Source organism: Hyla sarda, chromosome 2, assembly GCF_029499605.1.
Source record: "Hyla sarda isolate aHylSar1 chromosome 2, aHylSar1.hap1, whole genome shotgun sequence".
In the NCBI taxonomy this organism is placed as follows: Eukaryota; Metazoa; Chordata; class Amphibia; order Anura; family Hylidae; genus Hyla; species Hyla sarda.
Window position 1 is genome coordinate 303273179 of NC_079190.1, and position 24946 is coordinate 303298124.

General features: G+C 43.1%; 1 protein-coding gene across 2 annotated transcripts in view; it reads left to right on the top strand.

The window, feature by feature from the left end:
• Positions 1-24946, top strand: part of CACNA1S (calcium voltage-gated channel subunit alpha1 S) — a 727186-nt gene that overhangs the window by 265752 nt on the left and 436488 nt on the right. For both annotated transcript variants that reach the window (XM_056557608.1, XM_056557607.1), the window contains one exon: positions 13431-13545. In XM_056557608.1, coding sequence (XP_056413583.1) covers positions 13431-13545 — 115 coding nt within the window. The remainder of the gene's footprint in view (positions 1-13430; positions 13546-24946) is intronic.

The following is a 24946-nucleotide window of genomic DNA, read 5'->3' on the forward strand; positions in this document are numbered from 1 at the left end:
CCTTAACGACGCAGGACGTATATTTACGTCCTGCGCCGGCTCCCGCGATATGAAGCGGGGTCGCGCTGCGACCCTGCATCACATCTCGTCGGTCCCGGCGCTCATCAACGGCCGGGACCCGCGGCTAATACCACACATCGCTGATCGCAGTGATGTGCGGTATTAACCCTTTAGAAGCAGCAGTCAAAGCTGACCGCCGCTTCTAAAGAGAAAGTGAAAGTATCCCGGCTTGTCAGCCGGGCTGTTCGGGACCGCCGCGGTGAAATCGCGGCATCCCGAACAGCTTGCAGGACACCGGGAGGGCCCTTACCTGCCTCCTCGGTGTCCGATCGACGAATGACTGCTCCATGCCTGAGATCCAGGCAGGAGCAGTCAAGCGCCGATAACGCTGATCACAGGCGTGTTAATACACGCCTGTGATTAGGATGAGAGATCAGTGTGTGCAGTGTTATAGGTCCCTATGGGATCTATAACACCGCAAAAAAATGTAAAAAAAAAAAGTGTTAATAAAGGTCATTTCACCCCTTCCCTAATAAAAGTTTGAATCACCCCCCTTTTCCCATAAAAAAAAATAAAACAGTGTAAATAAAAATAAACATATGTGGTATCGCCGCGTGCGTAAATGTCCGAACTATAAAAATATATCATTAATTAAACCGCACGGTCAATGGCGTACGCGCAAAAAAGTTCCAAAGTACAAAAAAGCGTATTTTGGTCACTTTTTATACCATTAAAAAATGAATAAAAAGTGATAAAAAAGTCTGTTCAAAACAAAAATCATACTGAAAATAACTTCAGATCACGGCGCAAAAAATGAGTCCTCATATCGCCCTGTACGTGGAAAAATAAAAAAGTTATAGGGGTCAGAATAGGACATTTTTAAACGTATAAATTTTCCTGGATGTAGTTATGATTTTTTCCAGAAGTACGACAAAATCAAACCCATATAGGGTATCATTTTAACCGTATGGACCTACAGAATAATGATAAGGTGTCATTTTTACCGAAATATGCACTGCATAGAAACTGAAGCCCCCAAAAGTTACAAAATGGCGTTTTTTCTTCGATTTTGTCGCACAATGATTTTTTTTTCGTTTCGTCGTGAATTTTTGGGTAAAATTACTGATGTCACTGCAAAGTAGAATTGGTGACACAAAAAATAAGCCATAATATGGATTTTTAGGTGGAAAATTTGAAAGGGCTATGATTTTTAAAAGGTAAGGAGGAAAAACGAAAGTGCAAAAATGGAAAAACCCTGAGTCCTTAAGGGGTTAAGGACCGGGCGTTTTTCGCTCTTTCGTTTTTTCCTCCTTACCTTTAAAAAATCATAACTCTAAATTTTGCACCTAAAAATCGGTATTAGGCTAGGTTTCCACTTTTTTTTTTTTTACAAAAACGCCCATTCTACTGCATGGCGTTTTTTTTTGTGAAAAAACGCTGCGGCCAGATGTTAGCTGCAAGTCAATAGTAAACTGCCAAATGCCAAATCCACTTGCCGTTTTTCAGTTTGGCATTTTTTTTTATCCTTTTGGCGTTTTTGGGCTCCTCGGCAGTTTTTAAAAAACTACCTCTTGTCGAGACTTTGGCGTTTTTTTCGGGAAAATCTTGGCGTTTTTCTCCCATAGAAGTCTATGGGAGTGAAAAAACGCCAAGAAAAACGCCATGTGGGTTTTAAATTTGGCGTTTTTTCAGGCGGTTTTTATTCTCTTTTGGACTTTAGCGATCCAAAAAAGTGTTGGAGATACCTTTTTTATTAAAATTTAGTAGGGTACCATTAAAAAATAATAAAAAAGATACATCAGTGATGGAAAAAAATTGTATTTAACGAAATGTATCTTTTTTATAACAACATTTTTATTAATTTTTAAACAGGGATCAATTTATGTGCACTAAAAATGTAGCCGACAATAATAAAAATGTAGTGTGTGTGTGTATGTTTCACATTTTTTAAAAATTTTTTAGGTAGTACTACTACTCCCAGCATGGAACACACTGTTCCATGATAGGAGTAGTAGTTACCTGTACTAATTGACAGATCGCCGGGGTCCATTGCGATCCTGTATAATGTATAGATGCGGCGGCTGCTCTTCTATGGTCCCCTGCACTGCCATATATATATACACATATTCATATTTCCCGCAGAGAGCTGTGATTGGTCAGATGGTTCCAGCCAATCACAACTCTGTGGGAAATAGGAATATGTGTATGTATACGGCAGTGCAGGGGACCATAGAAGAGCAGCCGGCCGCATCTATACATTATACTGGAGGATTGCAACAGGTGTCAGGAGGAGTGACACTCGCAGCGATCTGTCTATTAATACAGGTACTACAGCTCCCAGCATGGAGCAGAGTGTACTCCATGTTGGGAGTATTAGTACCTGCAGTAAGGGACAGATCCCAGCGGATGTCACTTCTCATGGCACCCGCTGCGATCAAAGTGACTGTCGGGATCAGCTGTTCTCAAGGCTACAGAGCCGGGAGATCAGCTGATCCTGAGCAGTAGATATACATCGTATACATACTGCCCAGCAAGAACTTACAGTGAGCCTGCAATGTGTATACAGTATACACATTGCTGGCTCACTTAACCCCTTGCTGAGCTGTGCGCTATGCACCAGCCCAGCAAGGAAAGAGTTAACTTACACTGCTGGACAGTGTAGGTTAACCTTTTGGGCGGTATACACTATATACAGCTATCTATAGATAGCTGTATATAGTGTATCCAGAAGATGGAGAAGTCCCTTTACCTCCCTCCAGTCCCCGCGGGTCCGTGTAGCTCCGCCCCTAGTGATGACATAATTAGGGGCGGAGCTACAGACGCGATCCAGGCTGGCAAGGGTATAAGGCTCTGTTAACATTGTCCGTATTGGATAATGGGAACAGACCCTTCTGCCAGTGTCTACCCAGACAGGGAGACTCCAGCTGTTGCTAAACTACAACTCCCAGCATGCCCAGACAGCCGAAGGCTGTCTGGGAGTTGTAGTTTTGCACCAATTGGAGGCTCCCTGTTTAGGTAGACATTGCATTATGGGCGCTCTCATCTGCAGAGACCACAAAAAATGTCCTAACTTTTTTTTTGTGTTTTTTTTCTTTCTTCTCATTTCAGATCCGTGTATGCAGAGGATTACGATGGATTTTTATGATTACAACGTATGAACAGGATTTTTTATATTTTAATAAAATGGTTAACGAGGGCTGTGGGGGAATGTTTTTTAAAATAAAATAATTTTTCCAATGTGTTGTGTTTTCTTTTTTTATTGAATATTCAGGCTTAGTTATGGAGGCTGTCTAATAGACAAAATCCATTACTAAGTCAGGGCTTTGCGCTAACCCCCAATTATTACCCTGTTACCCACCGCCACAGGGGTGCCGGGAAGAGCCCGTACCAACAGGCCCGGAGCGTCAAAAGTGGCGCTCCTGGGCCTAGGCGGTAACAGGCTGGCGTTATTTAGGCTGGGGAGGGCCAGTAACAATGGTCCCCGCCCACCCTGGTAACGTCAGGCTGTTGCTGCTTGGTTGGTATCTGGCTGATACTGAATAGTGGGAACCCTATGTGTTTTTTTTTTTTTTGTTTATTTATGGAAAAAAAACGCATAAGGTTCCCTGTATATTCAGTATCAGCACGATACCAACAAGGAGTGCCATTTTTGACGCTCCGGGCCTGTTGGTACCAGCTCTTCCTGGCACCCCTGTGGCGGTGGGTTCCAGGGTAATAATTGGGGGTTAGCGCCAGCTGTTTTTGGGTCTAACACTGAGCCCCGGCTTAGTCATGGATTCCGTCTATTAGTCAGCCTCCATAACTAAGCCTGAATATTCAATAAAAAAAAGACAAACACATTGGAAAAAATATTTTATTTTAAAAAAACACTCCCCCACAGCCCTCGTTAACCATTTTATTAAAATTTAAAAAATAAAGTTAATCCGTCGTAATCCTCTGCATACACGGAAAAAAAAAAAAAAAATAGGTTAGGACATTTTTTGCACTCTCTGCAGGGGAGAGCGCCCATAATGCAATGTCTACCTAAACAGTGAGCCTCCAATTGGTGCAAAACTACAACTCCCAACATGCCCAGACAGCCTTTGGCTGTCTGGGCACGCTGGGAGTTGTAGTTTAGCAACAGCTGGAGTCTCCCTGTCTGGGTAGACACTGGCAGAAGGATCTGTTCCCATTATCCAAAACGGACAATGTGAACAGAGCTTCAGACTAGCCTGAATACGTATGTAGCTCCGCCCCTAATGACGTCATCACCAGGGGGCGGAGCTACACTGACCGGCGGTGACAGAAACGAGGGAGGTAAGTTGACCTCCTGTTCTGTATACACTATATACAGCTATCTATAGATAGCTGTATACCGCCCAAAGGTGCTATAGGAGCAGGGAGTCCTCTCAGTCTGGTGACAGGATTCCCGGCTCCTGTATAGTATACACGGGTACACTATGCCCCCCTGTATACTATACGGACGGGTAGGTGACTAGTGATGCTGTACATCACTCCTCATCTCCTTACACTCTGTGGACCAGGCGCTCAGCATCCGACCCATAGAGTGGTACCGTGAAGACAGTGAGGAACCTGCAACAGGGGACAAATTTGGCTATTTCCACACACCAGGGAAAACGCCAGAAAAACTGCCAAAGCTCAGGAAAAACCTGTGGCAGTTTTTCTGGCGTTTTTTTTAGGTGTACAAAAAAACCAAGTGGAAACCTAGCCTTATTTTGTAACTTTTGTAACTTTTGGGGGCTTCCGTTTCTACGTAGTACATTTTTCTGTAGAAATGACACCTTATCTTTATTCTCTAGGTCCATACGGTTAAAATTATACCCTACTCGTATAGGTTTGATTTTGTATTACTTCAGAAAAAAATCATAACTACATGCAGGAAAATGTATACGTTTAAAATTGTAATTTTCTGACCCCTATAACTTTTATTTTTCTGTGTTCTGGGCGCTATGAGGGTTAATTTTTGGCGCCGTGATCTGAAGTTTTTGTCAGTACCATTTTTGCATTGATCTGACTTTTTGATCGCTTTATATTCATCTTTTCATGATATAAAAAGAGATCAATTTTTTTTGCGCGTACGCCATTGACCGTGCGATTTAATTAGCGGTATATTTTTTTAATTCGGACATTTCGGCACGCGGCGATACCACATATGTTTTTTTGTTTTTATTTACACTTTTTTTTATTATTGGAAATGCTGGGTGATTCAAACTTTTATTAGGGGAAGGGATAATTCAAAGGGTTAATGATTTTTTATTTTTTTATTTTTTTTTACACTTTTCTTTTGCAATATTATAGTCCCCATAGGGGGCTATAACATTGCATTTACTGATCTTTAACAGTGTTCAATGAATCTCCATAGGGATGCATTGATCAGGGTTTTTGGCGATTGATTTCTCAAGCCTGGTAGTACAGCTGTTCGGGATGCCGCTATTTCACTGCAGCGATCCCGAACAGCTCCTTGAGCTAACCGGCACTTTTTACTTCCACTTTTATCAGCGTGGCTCAGCTTTGAGTGCGCGGCTAAAGGGTTAATAGCGCGATCAGTGCCGCGCGCTATTAGCGGCGGGTCCCGGCTTCACTATGACGCCAGGCCCGCCGCGATATGATGTGGGGTCACCGTGGGACCCTGCGTTATATCACGGGAGCGAGACCAAGGACGTACTCATTCGTCCTTGGTCCTTAAAGGGGTACTCCGGTGGAAAACTTTTTTTCTTTCTTAATCAACTGGTAATGTAACTGGTGCCAGAAAATTAAACAGATTCGTAAATTACTTCTATGAAAAAAATCTTAATCCTTCCAGTACTTATTAGCTGCTGAATACTGCAGAGGAAATTCTTTTATTTTTGGAACACAGTGCTCTCTGCTGACATCTCTGTCCATTTTAGGAACTGTCCAGAGCAGCATGTGTTTTCTATGGGGATTTTCTCCTACTCTGGACAGTTCTTAAAATAGACATTTTTTAATAGAAGTAATTTACAAATCTGTTTAACTTTCTGGCATCCATTGATTAAAAAAAAAAAACGTTTTCCACCGGAGTACCCCTTTAAGGGGTTAAAACCCACAAAGAAAACCTACACTCCACTCTTAGTAAATAAGGGCCAGTGTGTTGGGGGATGTTTGTGACGAGACAGTGTGTTGGGGGGATGTTTGTGATGGGACAGTGTGTTGGGGGGGGGGGGGGATGTCAGTGACAGGGACAGTGTGTTGTTGGGGATGTTATTGACAGGGGCAGTGTGTTTGGGGGGAGGTCAGTGACAGGGAAAGTGTATTGGGGATGTCAGTGACGGGAACAGTGTGTTTGGAGGAGTCTTGTTGACAGACAGTGTTTTGGGGGGGATGTCAATGACAGGGATCTTATGACAGTGTGTTGGGGGGATGTCAGTGACAGGAAACAGTGTATTGAGGAATGTCAATACACGAGAGGTCACATGCATTGTGATTAGGGTGGGGAGAAAGCATGCTCCCTTACAACGCTCCAGCAGCAGGCTAATAGCAGTTGCTTGTTTCTGCCCGTGGGTCCCCAGTGTGCTCTAGCAGCGAGTAGGCACATCTACACACACTATATACATACCCCTTATGTCGCTACAAGAGTGGAGTCAAAGAGAAACTGGGAGAAGAGGGTACCACAGCGCCGGCAAGAAAGTCTTGGAGAAAATACAGTGGGAGATCGTGCTGTATTATACTCCCTCTAATCAATCTAATCCCCTGTGCAGGATAAGTAATGTAATACAACTCTCCATTTTACAAAAAAAAAAAAAAACACTAAAAATGGGTGTGGCTGCTGGGAAAAGGGGGTGTGTCTGCTGGGAAATGGGCATTTTCAACAAATCCCAACATATTTACTAAGGTTTCCACAGAAAATGTGGTGGATTTGAACTCTGGAAAACCCCACAGCTCAGAGCAATTGTAAAATGTAGGCAAAGTGCAAAACGTAGAGAAACATTAGTAATACTGTGGAAAAATACTTGTAAAGAATCAAAACCCACAAAGAAAACTACACTTACTCTTTTAACCCCTTAAGGACTCAGGGCATACCTGTACGTCCTGAGTCCACTCCTGTTGTATAACGGGGGGCCACAGCGTTAGTGCCACGTGCTATTAACCAGAGTTGAACGCCGCATCTAAAGTGAAAGTTAAACGTTGCCAGTTGGCTCAGGGGGCTGTTCGGGATTGCCGCGGCGGCATCCCGAACAGCTGTAAGACATGAGGAGGGTCTCCTACCTTGCCTTCTGGTGTCCGATCGCTGAATGACTGCTCAGTGCCTGAATCCAGGCATGAGCAGTCAAGCGGCAGTATCATTGATCAATGGTTGCCTATGAGAAAATATTGAACAATGTAAGAGATCAGGGCATGCAGTTTTATAACCACTAGAGGGGCATATAACACTGCAAAAATAAAAAGTGACTAAAGATCATTCCTTAAATTAACCTTCCCTAATAAAAGTTTGAATCACCCCCCTTTTCCCATAAAAAAAAAAAAAAAAAAAAAAGTGTAAATAAAAATAAACATATGTGGTATCGCCACGTGCGGAAATGTCCGAATTATAAAAATACATTGTTAATTAACCCATTAAGGACGCAGCCCTTTTTCACCTTAAGGACTGAGCCCTTTTTCGCAATTCTGACCACCATCACTTTACGAATTAATAACGCGAAAACGCTTTTACCGAATATTCTGATTCTGAGATTGTTTTTTCGTGACATATTCTACTTTATTTTGGTGGTAAATTTTCGGCGTTACTTGCATCCTTTTACGGTGAAAAATCCCCAAATTTCATGAAAAGTTTTAAAAAAAATAATTTTTCTAACTTTGAAGCTCTCTACTTGTAAGGAAAATGGATATTCACAATAAATTTTATTTTTCTTCACAAATACAATATGTCCACTTTATGTTGGCATCATAAAATGGACATATTTTTGCTTTTTGAAAAAATTAGAGGGCTTCAAAGAGCAGCAATTTTCAAACGTTTCATGAAAATTGCTAAATTGCTAAACAGATGTTACAGAACTGCAACTCCCAGCATGCCTGGTATGTCCAGGCATGCTGAGAGTCTGATCCAGTATCCAGCAGTCTCCAGCGAAGATCCCGGGTCCCCAGGCATCTTCTCCTGCAGGTACGGCCTCCATCTTCTTCCCACGATCCCCTCGACATCCAGGGGCAGGCAGAACAGGGGGTTGCCTTGGCAACCCCATGTCCTGCGCTGCCATTGGTCAGAACTCCGTTCCTTCTCAGGACCCCCCTGGGCGATGTGCCGGGGTGCCTGCTGAATGATTTAAGCAGGCATCCCGATCCGGTCCCCAACCGGCTAGCGGCGGTGACCGGAAAACCCATGGGCGTATCCATACGCCCTGCGTCCTTAAGGACTCGGGATGCAGGGCATATGGATACGCCCTGCGTCCTGAAGAGATTACGGTGTAAATTGGCTTGGTCCAGAAATGTCCGAACTATAAGAATATATCCTTAATTAAACCGCGCAATTAATGGCGTACGCGCAAAAAAATTCCAAAGTCCAAAATTGGGTATTTTTAGTCACTTTTTATTTCATGATAAAATGAATAAAAAGCGATCAAAAAGTCTGATCAATACAAAAATGGTACCGATAAAAACTTCAGACCACGGCGCGACAAAAAAAAAAAAAAAAAGAAGGTATAGGGGTCAGAAGATGACAATTTTAAACGTATCATTTTAATCGTATGGACTTACAGAATAAAGATAGGGTGTCATTTTTACTGAAAAATGCACTGCATAGAAACGGAAGCCCCCAAAAGTTACAAAATTGCATTTTTTCTTTAACCTCTTAAGGACGCAGTGCGTACCTGTATGCCCTACAGCCGGTGTTTAAAACAGGGTCACGCCGTATCACACCGAGTCGGTCCCGGTTGCTATTCATAGGCAGGACTCTGGGCTTTGATCGCCGCGTCTGAAGGGTTATTAGCATGCGGCACAACGATCTGTGCCGCACTCTATTAACCCTTCAGACGCGGCGATCAAAGTTGATCGACGCGTCGAAAATCTAAGTAAAAGCTTCCCGGCAGCTCATTCGGGCTGATCGGGACTATCTCGATAAAATCGCAATGTTCCGATCAGCTAGGACGCGAGTGGAGATCCCCTTACCTTGCTCAGTCCTATCCGATCGGCGTTTGATTGCTCCAAGCCTGAGCTACAGGCTTGAACAATCAACCCCCTATTACGCTGATCCATGCAAAGCTATGGCTTTGCAGGGATCAGGGTAAAATATCAGTGTGTCCAGTGTTATAGCCCCCTATGGGAGCTATAACACTGCAAATAAAAAAAGTGGGAAAAAAAGTTAATAAGTCATTTAACCCCTTCCCTAATAAAAGTTAGAATCACCCCCTTTTCCCATAAAAAAAAAGACAAACTGTGTAACTAAAAATAGAAATAAACATATGTAGTATCACCGCGTGCGTAAATGTCCGAACTATCAAAAATATGTCGTTAATTAAACCGCACGGTCAATGGCGTACGCGCAAAAAAATTCCAAAGTCCAAAATAGCGCATTTTTGGTCACTTTTTATATCATAAAAAAAAAAGAATAAAAAGCGATCATAAAGTCCGATTAATGCAAAAATGGTACCGATAAAAACTTCAGAACACGGCGCAAAAAATTAGCCCCGGCCCGTACGCGGAAAAAATACAAAAAGTTATAGGGATCAGAATATGACAATTTTAAACGTAAAAATTTTCCTGCATGTAGTTATGATTTTTTTAGAAGTACGACAAAATCAAACCTATATAAGTAGGGTATCATTTTAACCGTGTGGACCTAAAGAATAAAGATAAGGTGTCTTTTTTACAGAAAAATGCACTGCGTAGAAATGGAAGCCCCCAAAATTTACAAAATAAAAATTTTTCTTCAATTTTTTTCTCTTCGCACAATGATTTTTTTTTCCCATTTCGCTGTGGATTTTTTTTTTGGTAAAATGACTAATGTTATTGCAAAGTAGCATTGGTGGCACAAAAATAAGACAAAATATTGAATTTTAGGTGCAAAATTTAAGGCGTTATGATTTTTAGAAGGTGTGAGGAAAGAATGGAAATGCAAAAAACTGAAAAACCCTGAGTCTTTAAGGGGTTAAAGGGGTACTCCAGAGGAAAACACTTTTTTAAATCAACTGGTGCCAGAAAGTTAAACAGATTTGTAAATTATACGATGAAAGAGAGGTAGCGTGCACTCACCGCGGGTAAACAGCTGCAGGCCCGAGGTCCGGGATCACCACGGCATAGACTGAGACGGTAAGGGGCGCTCAGAGGCAGCCTCTGAGCACCCCTTACCGTCTCCGTCTATGCCGTGGTGATCCCGGACCTCGGGCCTGCAGCTGTTTACCCGCGGTGAGTGCACGCTACCTCTCTTTCATCGTATTGTTTGATACTTTATCTAGTGTGTGCACCCCGCAGGTACTGCGTTGTTACTTATCGGGTCCGGAGGCTGCCAGTGTACACCAGCGGTATTGTATATCTGCATGTTTAGCTGCACGGTGTGCTCTCTCCTCTTCCAGTGGCTTAAGATTTGTAAATTACTTCTATTTAAAAAATCTAAATTTTTCCTTAACTTATCAGCTGCTGTATACTACAGAGGAAGTTCTTTTCTTTTTGAATTTCTTTTTTTTCTGACCACAGTGCTCTCTACTGACACCGCTTTCCATGTCAGGAACTGTCCAGAGCAGGAGAGGTTTTCTGTGGGGATTTTTTTCCTGCTCTGGACAGTTCCTGAAATGGACAGAGGTGTCAGCAGAGTGCACTGTGGTCAGACAGGAAAGAAATTCAGAAAGAAAAGAACTTCCTGTGGAGCATATAGCAGCTGATAAGTACTGGAAGGATTATGATTTTTATATAGAAGTAATTTACAAACCTATTTAACTTTCTGGCACCAGTTGATTTAAAAAATATTGTTTTCCACTGGAGTACCCCTTTAAGGTGTTAAGTTTATTTTTACATTATTTTATTTGAAATAAAGGGAAAAGGGGGGTGATTCAAACTTTATTTGGGAATGGGTTAATTCACATTTATTAACTGGGGAAAAAAAACTACACTATTTTGTACTACAACCCCCAGGGTTTTAGTGCTTTGTCACTCTGCATACTGGGGTTTGTAATACAATCTCTAATATACAAAGGGGCAAAGCACTACAACCCTCATTATGTAAAGTGAATTACAATCTCACAACCTCCAGCATGCAAGGCAAGAAGGCACTACAAAGTCTGTAGTGCCTTCTTGTTTTCTGTGCTGGAGGTTGTGAGCTTGTAATACTTTGTAACTTTACATGCTTTGTGCCCTTTGCATATTAGAGATCGTATTACAAACTCTAATGGTTGTAGTACTTTGTCCCTTTGCATATTAGAGTTTGTCACTCTGCATACTGGGGTTTGTAATACAAAGCACTACAACCCCCCAGTATGCAGAGTGACAAAGCACTACAACCCCCCAGTATGCAGAGTGACAAAGCTCTACAACCCCCCAGTATGCAGAGTGACAAAGCTCTACAACTGTTTTTCAAACTGGAGGTTACACAAAAAAAACTAAATAAAAGCTATTACCAGGGCAACAGTGGAGGGAGGCAGACAAAGACTATGAACTTCAGGAACGCAGACAGGCATGCTAATCCCGTTGGCCTGGTCACGTGATGTAGGAGACGTGCCTACGTACGACATGCACGTATTCTTCCCAGGCAGCCCCTGCGCAGGAATCAAAGTTTAAAAAAAACTAAAAATAAAAATAGGCATGGAAGGGGCAGGGGCTCAAGCCCACTTTGTACCCTTTGTGTGCACGTCCCTGCTCTGTAGTATTCAGCGTGGCTAGCAAAGCTCACGTGTCTGTTAGCGCTCCTGATGGCTGGGCACGCCCGCAGTGGGTCCCCTCATCTCCGCTACCTGTGGTGCACTGACGTCCTTGTGGAAAAAGGGTGCACGCGCTCAGATAGACTGTCGGGCTGATGATCTGTGCAAGAGGTGGGGGTGGGGGGGGGAGGGGAAGACACCTAGTGGCAGCTTTTTTAAACACAAAACATTTTTTTTTGTTTTTAAACAAAGTACATTAGAAAGATTTTTGATCTACCATAAGGAGTGCTATAGCAACGGTTTTTTTAATGAGAGTGCCCATTTAAACATATCAGTTAAACTAAAGTGAAAAAGCAACATGAACAAAGCCTTAGCTTCCCATTAACTGATTGATTAGTTCAGCATCTGTCAGTTGACTGTCTTTCGATCAATCTGCAGTTCAATTTAGCAAAGGGGAAGCTGTTATCTGCAGACTGTAGGAGCTACTGAAATAATTACATAAAGATTTAAAGCAGTCTCCAAACATCAGCATGGACATGTGCCTGTCTCTATTATTTTTTTTTTTAAGTTGAAACATGTGTAAGGGATTAGGTAATGGGGATGTCGTCTCCTGGGTAGACAGGCACAGTTTAGCAGGCACACTGTAGAAATTGCAGCCAAACAGCGGGGAATTCGTTTAACTGACCTCAGCCTGTCCGGCTCTAACTAAACAACAGGAAACCTCACTAACCAAGTGCCGGCCTAATACCGGGCACCAAACAATATAGCAAAGTCCATACCACTTGTAGTGCTCTCACAGGCTCCATGCAGATAACCTGTTCCCAGGCTGAGAGAGAGCTGTGTCTGCATTCTCAGCCTTATATCAGGCTAGCACACCTGAGGAGTGATTACCCGACAGTCCAAAACCCGGACTGTCCGGATGGAGTGGGGCCCACCCTTCTCTCCCCCACTCCAGCAACACATGCCCTAAAAAAACAGATTTTATACAAACAGGAATTGCAGGGACGTCTGCAGAGACCTCTGCAAACATTTCCCTGGTTGCTTTAAATGACAGAAGTGAGGAACCTAGGACACACGTAGACCCCGTCCACTACTTCTCCAGACACTCTGTCACACATGCAAACTATATAAATGTGTACATTTGTATGTTTACCCATACTTAATCAGCTGCGAATGTTGTGTTGTTGATTTTCAGCTACAGATTTTAGCTATTAATGTATAATAATTAAATCTTCAAAATCAAATATGCAGTCAATTAAGTACATGGGAATGTACTTTGATTGCATTGACCTGAAGAAATTAACATGCATTATTGGGTGCCAATAAATGTATAACTTGTCCAGCAAAAAAGAATCCCTCATATCTCTGACATAAAAATATTTATTTTATGTCAACAGAGGTATACGACATAAAAGTTATATATTTATTGGACAAGTTATGGTCCATAGAGGGGGAAATTGAAAAAGCAAAATAATAACAATTAGCTGTAAAAGAAAAGGGTTAAAGGATACATTTCAGGAAAAAGTGTATAAGGTTGTTCACTTCTGAATTCTGTTAGGTTCAGTATTGTCATTCAGTCCATGTGTGTATGACTTTTTTACTTGTGATATACTTTTTTTTAGCAAAATACAGATATTTTATTAAATGTCTTTCTGGCTATTGCTGTGGATAACCTTGCTGAGGCTGAGAACCTAACATCTGCACAGAAAGCGAAGGCAGAGGAACGGAAAAGAAAGAAATTGGCAAGGTAGGATACTTAAAGGGTCCAAAATTATTAATAGTCTATCCACAGGAGGGGTGCTGACACACGAAACCCCCACAGTTCAGCTTATTGGCACAACTGTAGCACTGGAAATAAACAATATAAAGTAGTCAGAAGCATCAGCTCCATGTATTGTTTGTAGTGGTGGCGCATTGAAGTGAATGGGAGCTGTACTGCAATAAACCAGTGCCACTAACAAACTATCCGGCACGAAAACATTTGTCTTATTCAATGCCTGATGAAGATCTCGGTGCAGGTGTGAAACCTAATTTTGCATGTCTTTGGATAATTAAACCATTTGTTTGAGTACTTTGGAATAGAGTGCTCGTTATCTATCCTTTTTTTTTTTTTTTTTTTTAAGCATTTATTTATAATTTTAGAAATAGAAAATAAACAAAACAGATAACAGAACACCAGGGAACTCCGCAAGAGTTCCAAATGTACATAGGACATAAGTCCACAAAAAATCTCTCAGAGAAGTATACAGGGTTACAAACAATACATCAGTAAAAAATAGTAAGTCCATGTGGAAAACGAAACTGGCAATCAGGAAGCAGGCCAAAGACAGGGCCTCTGGAGCAGAACAGCCCAATGACCTACTACGACACAACCACAACAAGCACACTCCATGCACACACCCCAGAACACCCTCCATCGATATGCCATAATCTCCTCCCATTTATTGAGGAGAACCCACACGCTCAGAAGGGACCACCAACTCCTCCAAAATCAAGCAGGGCATCCAAACCTTATCAAATTTCTTGGGGCACTTACGACTTATATATAATGTTCTATATACTTATTAACCAGATTAAACCAGCAGGACATTGGAGGAGGGGAAGTATCCTTCAAGGCCATAATCACAACCTTATGGGCACAGAACGAAAGGAATTGGATGAGAACACGTCTATGAGTGCCTGACTCAAGATCATTGATCATCCCTAGCAGACAAACCTTGGGTTAAAAACAAGGGGAAACTCTAGATGGTCTGCCAAAAACGGCATCACCACCCTCCAAAAAGTAACGACACAAGGACAACACGACATCACGTGAAGAAAAGACCCTCTATCATGCATACAACAAAAACAGACATCTGAAGAGGAAACACCAATAGGAAATAGATTAAACGGGGTATAATACAGATGGAGAATATATCGGAACTGGATAAGCATGTCACGGGCACTCACCACAGTGGCATAACATGTCATTGCAACCTCCTTCCACTGCTCCTCTGAGAGCCCAGGTATATCCTCCACCCACTTTAAAAAAGCCAGGGCAAAAGGGACTGGACCTACAGACTGAAGCAAGGCATATGCCCACGTCAGTGGCTCAGTGAGGTCAGCAGAACCCAGGAGCAACTCCACCTCAGAAAATATCGGGGTCACATTCCAGGTCATCACTACCACCTTACGGGCACAGAACAGCAAAAAGCTGATCAATAGGTGTCTGTGAACTAGAAACTACCTCATTAAAGGGGTACTCCGCCCCTAGACGTCTTATCCCCTATCCAAAGGATAGGGAATAAGATGTCAGATCACCGCGGTCCCGCTGCTGGGGAGCCCTGGGATCCCCGCTGCGGCACCCCGCTCTCATTACAGGACAGAGCGAGTTCGATCTGTGCGTATTGACGGGCGATACGAGGGACGGAGCAGTGTGACGCCATGGCTCCGCCCCTCTTGACATCACGGCCCGTCCCCTTAATGCAAGTCTATGGGAGGGGGCGTGATGACCACTACGCCCCCTCCCATAGACTTGCATTGAAAGGGGCGGGCCGTGACGTCACGAGGGGCGGAGCCGTGATGTAACGATGCTCCGGCCCCTGTACTGCCCGTCATTACGTGCAGAGCGAACTCGCTCTGTGCTGTAATGAGAGTGCGGTGCTGCAGCGGGGATCCCAGGGCTCCCCAGCAGCGGGACCGCGGCGATCTGACATCTTATCCCCTATCCTTTGGATAGGGGATAAGATGTCTAGGGGCGGAGTACCCCTTTAAGGACTCCCAGCAGGCATACCATAGGGGTGAGTAAGAAAGGAAAGTCTAGATTATCAGCCAGAAACTCCATCACCTCCCTCCAGAAGAGAGCAATGATGGGATACTCCCACACAGCATGTAGAAAAGTGCCAACTTCACAAGAACAACGGAAACACAGATCAGATTGAGAAACACCAATACGCTTCTGCTATAGGAGTATAATATAACCGTAATACATACCGGGATTGGATCAGCAGGTCTCTACTACTGATTACTGTAGAATAATAAGAGCCTTCAACCTCCTTCCACTAATCCTTAGACAAATCCGGGATATCAGCCACCCATTTAGGAAATGCTTTTGAAAACAGGCTAGGCCCAAGTGTCTGAAGGAGAGCATAGGCATGAGTTCGGGAGCTACATGAAACAGATAAAGGAATTTAGGAAGGTATATCATTTAAAAAAATGTGATCCTGCCAGCTAAGGAGAGAGGGAGTGAGGACCAGGCATTCAGACGCTCTACAGTGGAGCAGAGAAGTGGCTCCAATTTCAGGGGTAGATAATCTATTAGGGACGCGGTTACCTCCACCCCTAGATATCTAAAATGGGAAACCACCTGCACCCCTGTCGGGAGAGAGGCTGGGAGGGGGACTTCAGAGGAAAGTGCCAATAGGGATGACTTAGTCCAGTTGACCCGCAAGCCTAAAATCAAACAAAACCGGTCAATTAGATCAATAAGGGACAGGAGCGAACCTTCAGCTTTCGCTAAATATACCAGGGTGTTATCCGCATACATAGAAACTTTCTCTACAATTGACCTCCTAGGAAGACCACAAATAACAGGAGCTATTTTAAGTTGCAGATGCTTCACATTAACATCAGTGGCCCTACCCGGCATAAACCCAGTTTAGTCAAGATGAATGATAGCGTTGACCCCATATAAACGAGTAGCTGGGACTCTACTCCGTGGGACATTATAACGGTCACATATCCACATCGGATGGAAAGGAAGTGGCCTCCCCAAACAAGTGCATAGCAAATTGGACCCCATGGGAACTCCAGAACCCAGTCGCCTCCAACTCCTGCAGGTGCTCAAAATGAGGCTCCCCCCACAGAGGTGGTCTAGAGAGACTGCTGGGTGTGGGAAGCACCCAGAAACCACTTACCACACCGCCGCCACTGTTTTAAGAGGAGATAACAAAAGAGAAGCAGGAGTATATCTAAATAGGGTGTTAGTTAAAGTCTCATACGAACCCATGATAGAACCTTGCCAGAGCCGTTGTAATATTTCACATCCCGCAACATTGTTTTAGGCCTGGGATAACCCTGTCCCACCTGGAAACAATTGACAAGGAAAATGATTGTATCTTAGCTTTAATCAAAAATTAGAGAGCAAATACTGTATCAGACCTCTGGGTCCATGACTTAAACACACCTATCAGTGGGAAATTGGTGAACGCTATCCTAGCAGCAGAAAATTGGCTTCCAAATGCATGACACAGCTGTAGAAAACAAAAATTGCGTTTCGAGGTACTCGTCTGCCTCTTTTTCAATAGCAATTGAAATTGAAAAAGAGGTAGATGAGTACCTCGAAACGCTTCTAGCCTCTATGACCTGTACCCCAGTATTGGCAAACCCCACGGTCTTTACCATCATTCACCGGATCACAAGAAATTTACTGGAGCACGCTTCCAGGGTTGTACGCATACAGCCTGCCAGCGAACGTCTCACCGACGAAAACCTTTTTCCAGCAACCAGGCTCCAGGATATTGCTGGTAAGAGGCACAGTGTGCAAAATCCACTAAAAACTTTCCCTGTGCCGCTGGGTTAGAGTGGTCCACATTTGAGGGGCCTCCAGCGCTGCAGAACGCAGCCTCATGCACTCAAAGGATTACAATTAAGAGACTATCTATATACCACTCACCAATCTCTATCCCTGTGCCGTCAGGGTAGAGTGTGATACACACAAGGAAACCCCGGCGCCGCAGAGCGCATTGATTTTAACCTCTTACCAATATGCTACCGCATGCTGTATCCTGACCAGATACAAGCTATACAGAGACATTGCTACTCATACTATTTGTAATCAACCATACAAGGCATGATCTCCGTGCATACATCTATAAGCGCTACAGACTATTTGCCACACTGGGATACCAGCACTTTTTATCCTGAATATTATATGTCTATTTTATTTCATTTCATTGTATGAATATTTTATACATTCACTACCTTGCTTATCATGGTAAGGGCCCTACAAAGGACACCACAAGCACTATCATTGTAATAATAAATTGTTTTAAATTAATTTACTGGATCTACATAATTTTTTTACATATATTTTATATACAACCATTTATTGGTGATAATCAAGTCCAGACTTGAGTAAAGTGTACCCCCACTTTTTACATGGTTCGCAAGGTTGTATGGGATACACAACCTTTTTCATATTAGTACTCGTCTGGCAGGAATACTATTGTCCCTATTGTTGGGTTGCAGCTACCTATACATGTTTTTAATAGTAAATTTAGCTGTAGTGACCAGTGTCGGGCAGCTGCTGCCAAGGCAAAAAAAATCATGGGGTGCATCAATAGAGGCCTATGACAAGGAAATAATTCTACCACTGTACAAATCACTAGTCAGACCGCACATAGAATACTGTGTACAGTACTGGACACCAGTGTACAAGAAAGATATAGTGGAGCTGGAGAGGGTTCAAAGACATGCAACCAGAGTAATACGGGGAATGGGAGGATTACAGTACCCAGAGAGATTATCAGAATTAGGGTTATTTAGTTTAGAAAAAGAAGGTTTAGGGGCGACCTAATACCTTTGTATAAATATATCAGGGGGCCGTACAGAGATCTCTCCCATGATCTATTTATATCCAGGACTGAATCTATAACAAGGGGGTATTCTCTTTGTTTAAAGGAAAGAAGGTTTCTACACCAGAACAGACGGGGTTTCTTTACTGTAAGAGCAGTGAGACCGTGGGACTCTCTTCCGGAGGAGGTGGTCGTAGTGAACTCTATATGAATTCAAAAGGGGCCTGGATGCATTTTTGGAGAGTTATAACATTAACCTCTTAAGGACCCATGACGTGCCGGTACGTCATGAGTCCTCTCCCGATCTATAACGCGAGGCCACGGCGTGGCCCCGTGTCATAGCGGGTCGGGCCCGGCCTCTAACAACGTCAGGGACCCATGGCTAATAGCGCACTGCACTGATCTCAGTGCGGCGCGCTATTAACCCTTTAGATGCGGCGTTCAAAGTTGAACGCTGCATCTAAAGTGAAACTAAATCACTGCCGGTTAGCTCAGGGAGCTGTTGGGGATCGCCGTGGCGAAATCGCGGCATCCCGAACAACTTACAAGACAGCCGGAGGATCCCTACCTGCCTCCATGCTATCCAATCGCCGAATGACTGCTTAGTGCCTGAGATCCAGGCATGAGCAGTCAAGCGGCAGAATCATTGATCACTGTTTCCTATAAGAAACCAGTGATCAATGTACAAGATCAGTGTGTGCAGTGTTATGGCCCCCTATGGGAGCTATAACATTGCAAAAAAAAAAGTGAATAAAGATCATTTAACCCCTCCTCTAATAAAAGTTTGAATCACCCCCCTTTTCCCATTTAAAAAAAAGTGTAAAAAAAAATAAACATTTGTGGTATCGCCGTGTGCGGAAATGTCCGAATTATAAAAATATATCATTAATTAAACCGCACGGTCAATGGCGTACGCAAAAAAAATTCCAAAGTCTAAAATAGCGTATTTTTGGTCACTAAGTCCTATCAAGGCAAAAATGGTACCACTAAAAACTTCAGATCATGGCGCAAAAAGTGAGTCCTCATACTGCCCCATATGCGGAAAAATAAAAAAGTTATAGGGGTCAGAAGATGACAATTTTAAACGTATAAATTTTCCTGCATGTAGTTATGATTTTTTCCAGAAGTACGACAAAATCAAACCTATATAAGTAGGGTATCATTGTAACCGTATGGACCTACAGAATAAAGAGAAGGTGTAATTTCTACCGAAAAATGTACTGTGTAGAAACGGAAGCCCCCAAAAGTTACAAAATGGCGGGGTTTTTTTTTCAATTTTGTCTCACAATGATTTTTTTTCTTTCAGTTTCACTGTAGATTTTTGGGTAAAATGACTGATGTCATTACAAAGTAGAATTGCTGGCGCAAAAAATAAGACATCATATGGATTTTTAGGTGCAAAATTTTAAGAGTTACGGTTATGTAAAGGGCAGGAGGAAAAAACGAAAATGCAAAAGCGGAAAAACCCCGGGTCCTTAAGGGGTTAAAGGGGTACTCCGGTGGAGAACCTTTTTTTATTTATTTTTTTAAATGAACTGGTGCCAGAAAGTTAAACAGATTTGTAAATTACTTCTGTAAAAAAAAATCTTAATCCTTTTAGTACTTTTTAGCAGCTGTATGCTATAGAGGAAAATTCTTTACTTTTTGAATTTCTTTTTTATGCTGTCCATAGTGCTCTCTGCTGACACCTCTGTCCGTGTCAGGAACTGTCCAGAACAGCATAGGTTTGCTATGGGGATTTTCTCCTGCTCTGGAAAGTTCCTGATACGGGCATCAGGTGTCAGCAGAGAGCACTGTGGACAACACAAAAAAGAAATTAAAAAAAATAAAGATTTTCCTCTGTAGCAAACAGCTGCTAAAAATACTGAAAGGATTAAGATTTTTTTTATAGAAGTAATTTACAAATCTGTTTTACTTTCTGGCACCAGTTCATTTGAAAAGAAAAGTTTTCCACCGGAGTACCCCTTTAACATTAAAACAGGTTATGGATACTAGAGTTATAGGGAGAGAATGATGATCCAGGGATTTATTCTGATTGCCGATTTGGAGTCGGAAAGGAATTTTTACCACTAGTATGAGTTTTTGTTTAGTTTTTTTGCCTTCCTCTGGATCAACTCGGCAGGGACTCATTATGGATATAGGTTGAACTTGATGGACTCTGGTCTTTTATCAACCTTATGAACTATGTTACTATGTAGAGCTCAGTGGGGAGAGAGCACTGTGCGCTTTTGAGGCTAACTTGGAAATCCCCATGCAAGTGACACAGTGACACAATTTTGGGAAATATACCCCAAGAGGTAATATCAGGGGTATTTTTTTTTTTATTTTTTTTTTAATTAGGTAGATATACAGTGGACAGGTACATTTGGGTAAAATAAGGAGAAGTTTAAAAGGAGAAAAAAGATAATAAATTTCAAACTCAAAGAATGTATGGTGTACCTTCAAGCATTGCTAGATGCAGGGGCATGGATTCACACTGAAAGATGGTATCTTTCCTTATCCCCTCTTGCGACATAATTTGCATTTTTTCTGGGGCTGTCCCTCCTTTCCAGTTTGGAGGACCTCACCTGGAAAGTGTTGGCCTGGGACAATCCAGGCACCTCCAATTCAAGGGGTACTTAGGTCCACTCCTCCGTACTTGGGCTGTGGCTTTACTCTGTCATGCTGCCTTCTAGGTAGCTCATCAGCACTAGATACACGGGGGGGGGAGATTGAGAGACAGAAGGAAGGTGGGATCTTCATCTTCCTCAAGTGGCTTTGTTGTCGGAGGCCTCCGCTGCCGAAAATATTCTTCAGGCTATTTTTTATTTTTATAGAGAAAGTGTTGGGTTTCACCAGGTGCCACCAGTTGAAGGCCTTCTCTGTTGAAAATATCCTTTGGACCATTTTTTATTTTTATAGGGGGGTTATAACTAGGTTTAAAACTGTATTGAAAATGTGTACATGTACACCCTGTTCCAAATTATTTTGCAAATTATATATTTTTTATTTACTTGTTTACCCTTATTTCATAGCAGCTTCACAAATCTTGCATCCATTGAACTTGTGAGTTTTTGGACAGTTTCTGCTTGAATTTGTTTGCAAGATGTCAGAATAGCCTCCCAGAGCTGCTGTTTGGATGCTCCAAAGTTTCTCAATATGATTAAGGTCAGGGGAGGATGGAGGACACACCATGACTTTCTCTCCTTTTATCCCCATAGCAGCCATTGATCCAAAGGTATTCTTTGCAGCATGAGATGGTTATTGCTTCTCTGCCTTTTGGCTAAGATCAAGTGTAGTACCTTTCCTGTTGGTTGTCGGTGTGGAAGACCACTAAGGCAGGATGGGGAACCACACAGGACAGGTGTACCAGGGATGGCTGTGGAGGACAGCATTCATCTCTTATGAGACCTGTTCCTGCTGGTTCTGGCCTTAAGGTCCGGGTAGAGTGAAGACCGAGGTGCACAAGTGCCCTGGGAGTGGTGACTCCAGGGTGCCAGAATTCACTTGGGATTAGCAACCCCACTTGAAGGAAAGCACGTAGCATGCACTTTTTCTCTCACTCTTCTGGGCACTCACCCTTAGTATCCCAGCCTTCCGCCTAGGATCAGGGAATTTTTATACATCTGGTCGGATGTCTGGGCAGTATTACACACTGCGCACATCCACTAATTTATTTATTTTTGTCACTGTGTCCATTTTTTGTGTTCTGTTTGTTCTCTAGGATTTGGTAGGGTGCGGTAGCCCTTCTGGGTGTCCATCCTGCCGGTCTAGGGGAGGTGTGTGTGGCCATGAGGTTCCTCACCTCCCTGCTATACCCCGTAGCAACCCTGCTTCCGCAGGATGCCAAACCGGTTTTACTGGTTCCTTCATGACAACCTTGTTAACGCCTAGTTGTCTGCTGGGAACACTTTCGGTCCCTGAGTAGCTTTGGCGAAAGGGGACATTGTACCTGGAACCTTGCAGGTGCCTTTTGGCCCGGAGGCGAAGGGTTTGGTTTGTTGGGGGGCCTCTCTCCTTTCGGAGAAGGGCTTGCGATAGACCGCATCTTCGTGCACGTTTTTTTGTGTGAACACTTGCACTTTTTACTTGCACTTGGGTGATTTGAGAGCACTTACCTCGGCTCTTCGATAAAGAAATGAGATGGTGCATGCATTGTCATGCATGAAGATGATTTTATTACAGAAAGCATAGTTCTTCCTTCGGTACCAGGGAAGAAAGTGGTCAGTCAGAAACTCCACATACGTTGCAGAGGTCATCTTTACACCTTCGGCCCAAAACATGACTCCACCACCACCTTGCTGACGTAGCAACCTTGTTTGGACAGGGTGGCCGTCCACCAACTATCCACTACTCCATCCATCTGGACTATCCAGGGTTGCACGACACTCATCAGTGAACAGGACTGTTCACTGATGATTAGTCTTCATCTATTTTTCTACCCAATGCAGCCATTTCTGCTTGTGAGCATTGGTTAGTGGTGGCCGAATAGATGGTTTATGCACAGTTGCAAGACTCTGGAGTACTCTACACCTTGATGTCCATGGGACTCCAGAGGCACCAGCAGCATCAAATATCTGTTTGCTGCTATGCAATGGTATTTTAATAGCTGCTCTCTTGATCTGATGCATGGATCTGACAGAAATCTTCCTCAATGTGCCTTTATCTGCATGAACCCATCCGTGCTCTGAATCTGCCACAAATTTCTTAATAGTGCGATGATCATGCTTAAAGTGCACCCGTCAGATCCAACAAAAAACATTTTTTTAAACATATCACTCAGTACCTAATCCTAACCATGTACGTTTAGTTTTTATGCTTCTAGTACCTTTATTTATTTATTTTATTACACTTTTAATGTAATTTGCTCACTAGTCTGAATTCCTCTCAAAGGGAAGGTGTGTGGCCTCACTGCAGGTCTCCGCCCCTTCCCTCAATATGCTGTCTGCTCACATCTCCCCTAGCATTAGCAAAACTACAACTCCCAGCTTATCCTCACTGACAGTAGCGGGACACAAGCTGACAGTGGGAGGATTTTTCCTCCAGCTGTGAGCCCTGCGCTCAGAACTGTCAATCAAGGAAGTGGGTCCATGACATAGGTGATGACGCATGGACACAGCAGGACTAGTATGTGTCCAAGCAAACAGAGGGGCAGTTGTTTGACTGGCTTTTTTTTAGTATGAAATACTGAAAATTTTCTAATGAAAGCAATTGCAAAACCTATTGGTTTTGCATGCTTTACAACATATCAAAAGTTTTTGTATCTGACAGTGCCCATTTAAGTTTTCGTGAAATATCTAATGTTTTCATACCTCGTCCAAGGCATTGAACTATTTCACTCTTTTCGGCAGCAGAGAAATCCGTTTGAGGCTGGGTTCACACTACGTTTTGTCCCATACGGGAGCGCATACGGCAGGAGGGAGCTAAAAGCTCGCGCTCCCGTATGTGACCGTATGCGCTCCCGTATGTCATTCACTTCAATGAGCCGACCGGAGTGAAACGTTCGGTCCGGTCGGCTCATTTTTGCGCCGTATGCGCTTTTACAACCGGACCTAAAACCGTGGTCAACCACGGTTTTAGGTCCGGTTGTAAAAGCGCATACGGCGCAAAAATGAGCCGACCGGACCGAACGTTTCACTCCGGTCGGCTCATTGAAGTGAATGACATACGGGAGCGCATACGGTAACATACGGGAGCGCGAGCTTTTAGCTCCCCCCTGCCGTATGCGCTCCCGTATGGGACAAAACGTAGTGTGGACCCAGCCTTATTCCCCATATTGCTTGAAAATGGTGCTCTGATTAATAATGTGGAATTTGGGCTCACCTGGCAATCTAATTATCACAGGTGTTCGAGATTTGTTGATTTGATCAAAAGAGCCCTGAGACACAATGCCATCCATGAGCTAAACTGAAAAACTAAATATTTAATCTTTGTGACACTTAAATAGATTTTGCATAATAATTTGGAACAGGGTGTATATTAAAAAAAAATAAAACAAGATGAAAAAGTTACATACAATGTTAAGTTTTGTAGAAGTCCTTACCATAAAAGAGCAGATACCCATCAGTGGTGTGCGTCACTGATTAGTGATGTGGTGGCAGGACATGCAGAATACAAAAAAATCTACACAGTGAAGCACAGAACAGTAGCTGGTGGCACGGAAATAGACTCCTACAAAAAAAGACCAAAAAAAAAAAGACCCCAGTAATTATGGCACAAGGGGTATGGTACGGTCAAACAGCCCAGAACAGTTGCTAGTGGCACAGACCGTATAGCCCCAAAAGACAAAAACAAAAACTTCATACCCCCAAAAAGCAGCCTGCACCCCAGTAAAAGCTGATCAATGATCAACAGCGGGGTGGGCTATTTACTAACCAAAGAGGGTCTGGCCACAAAGTATGTAAAAAATAAATCTGTACCCCAAAAAACGCTGGGGCAGTCCACAGTACTTTAAGGTAGGGCCTGTGTCATACAGCAGACACTGCTGCCTGTTCTACCCTAATCTATGGAGAGGTCACATGGGGTGGATGGGGCTAGATGCACCACATGGCCCAGCACAGCTCGGCGTCTGCACTCTGCTAGCCTTATTCCGGGTAGAAAGGAGCAACAGGAGGT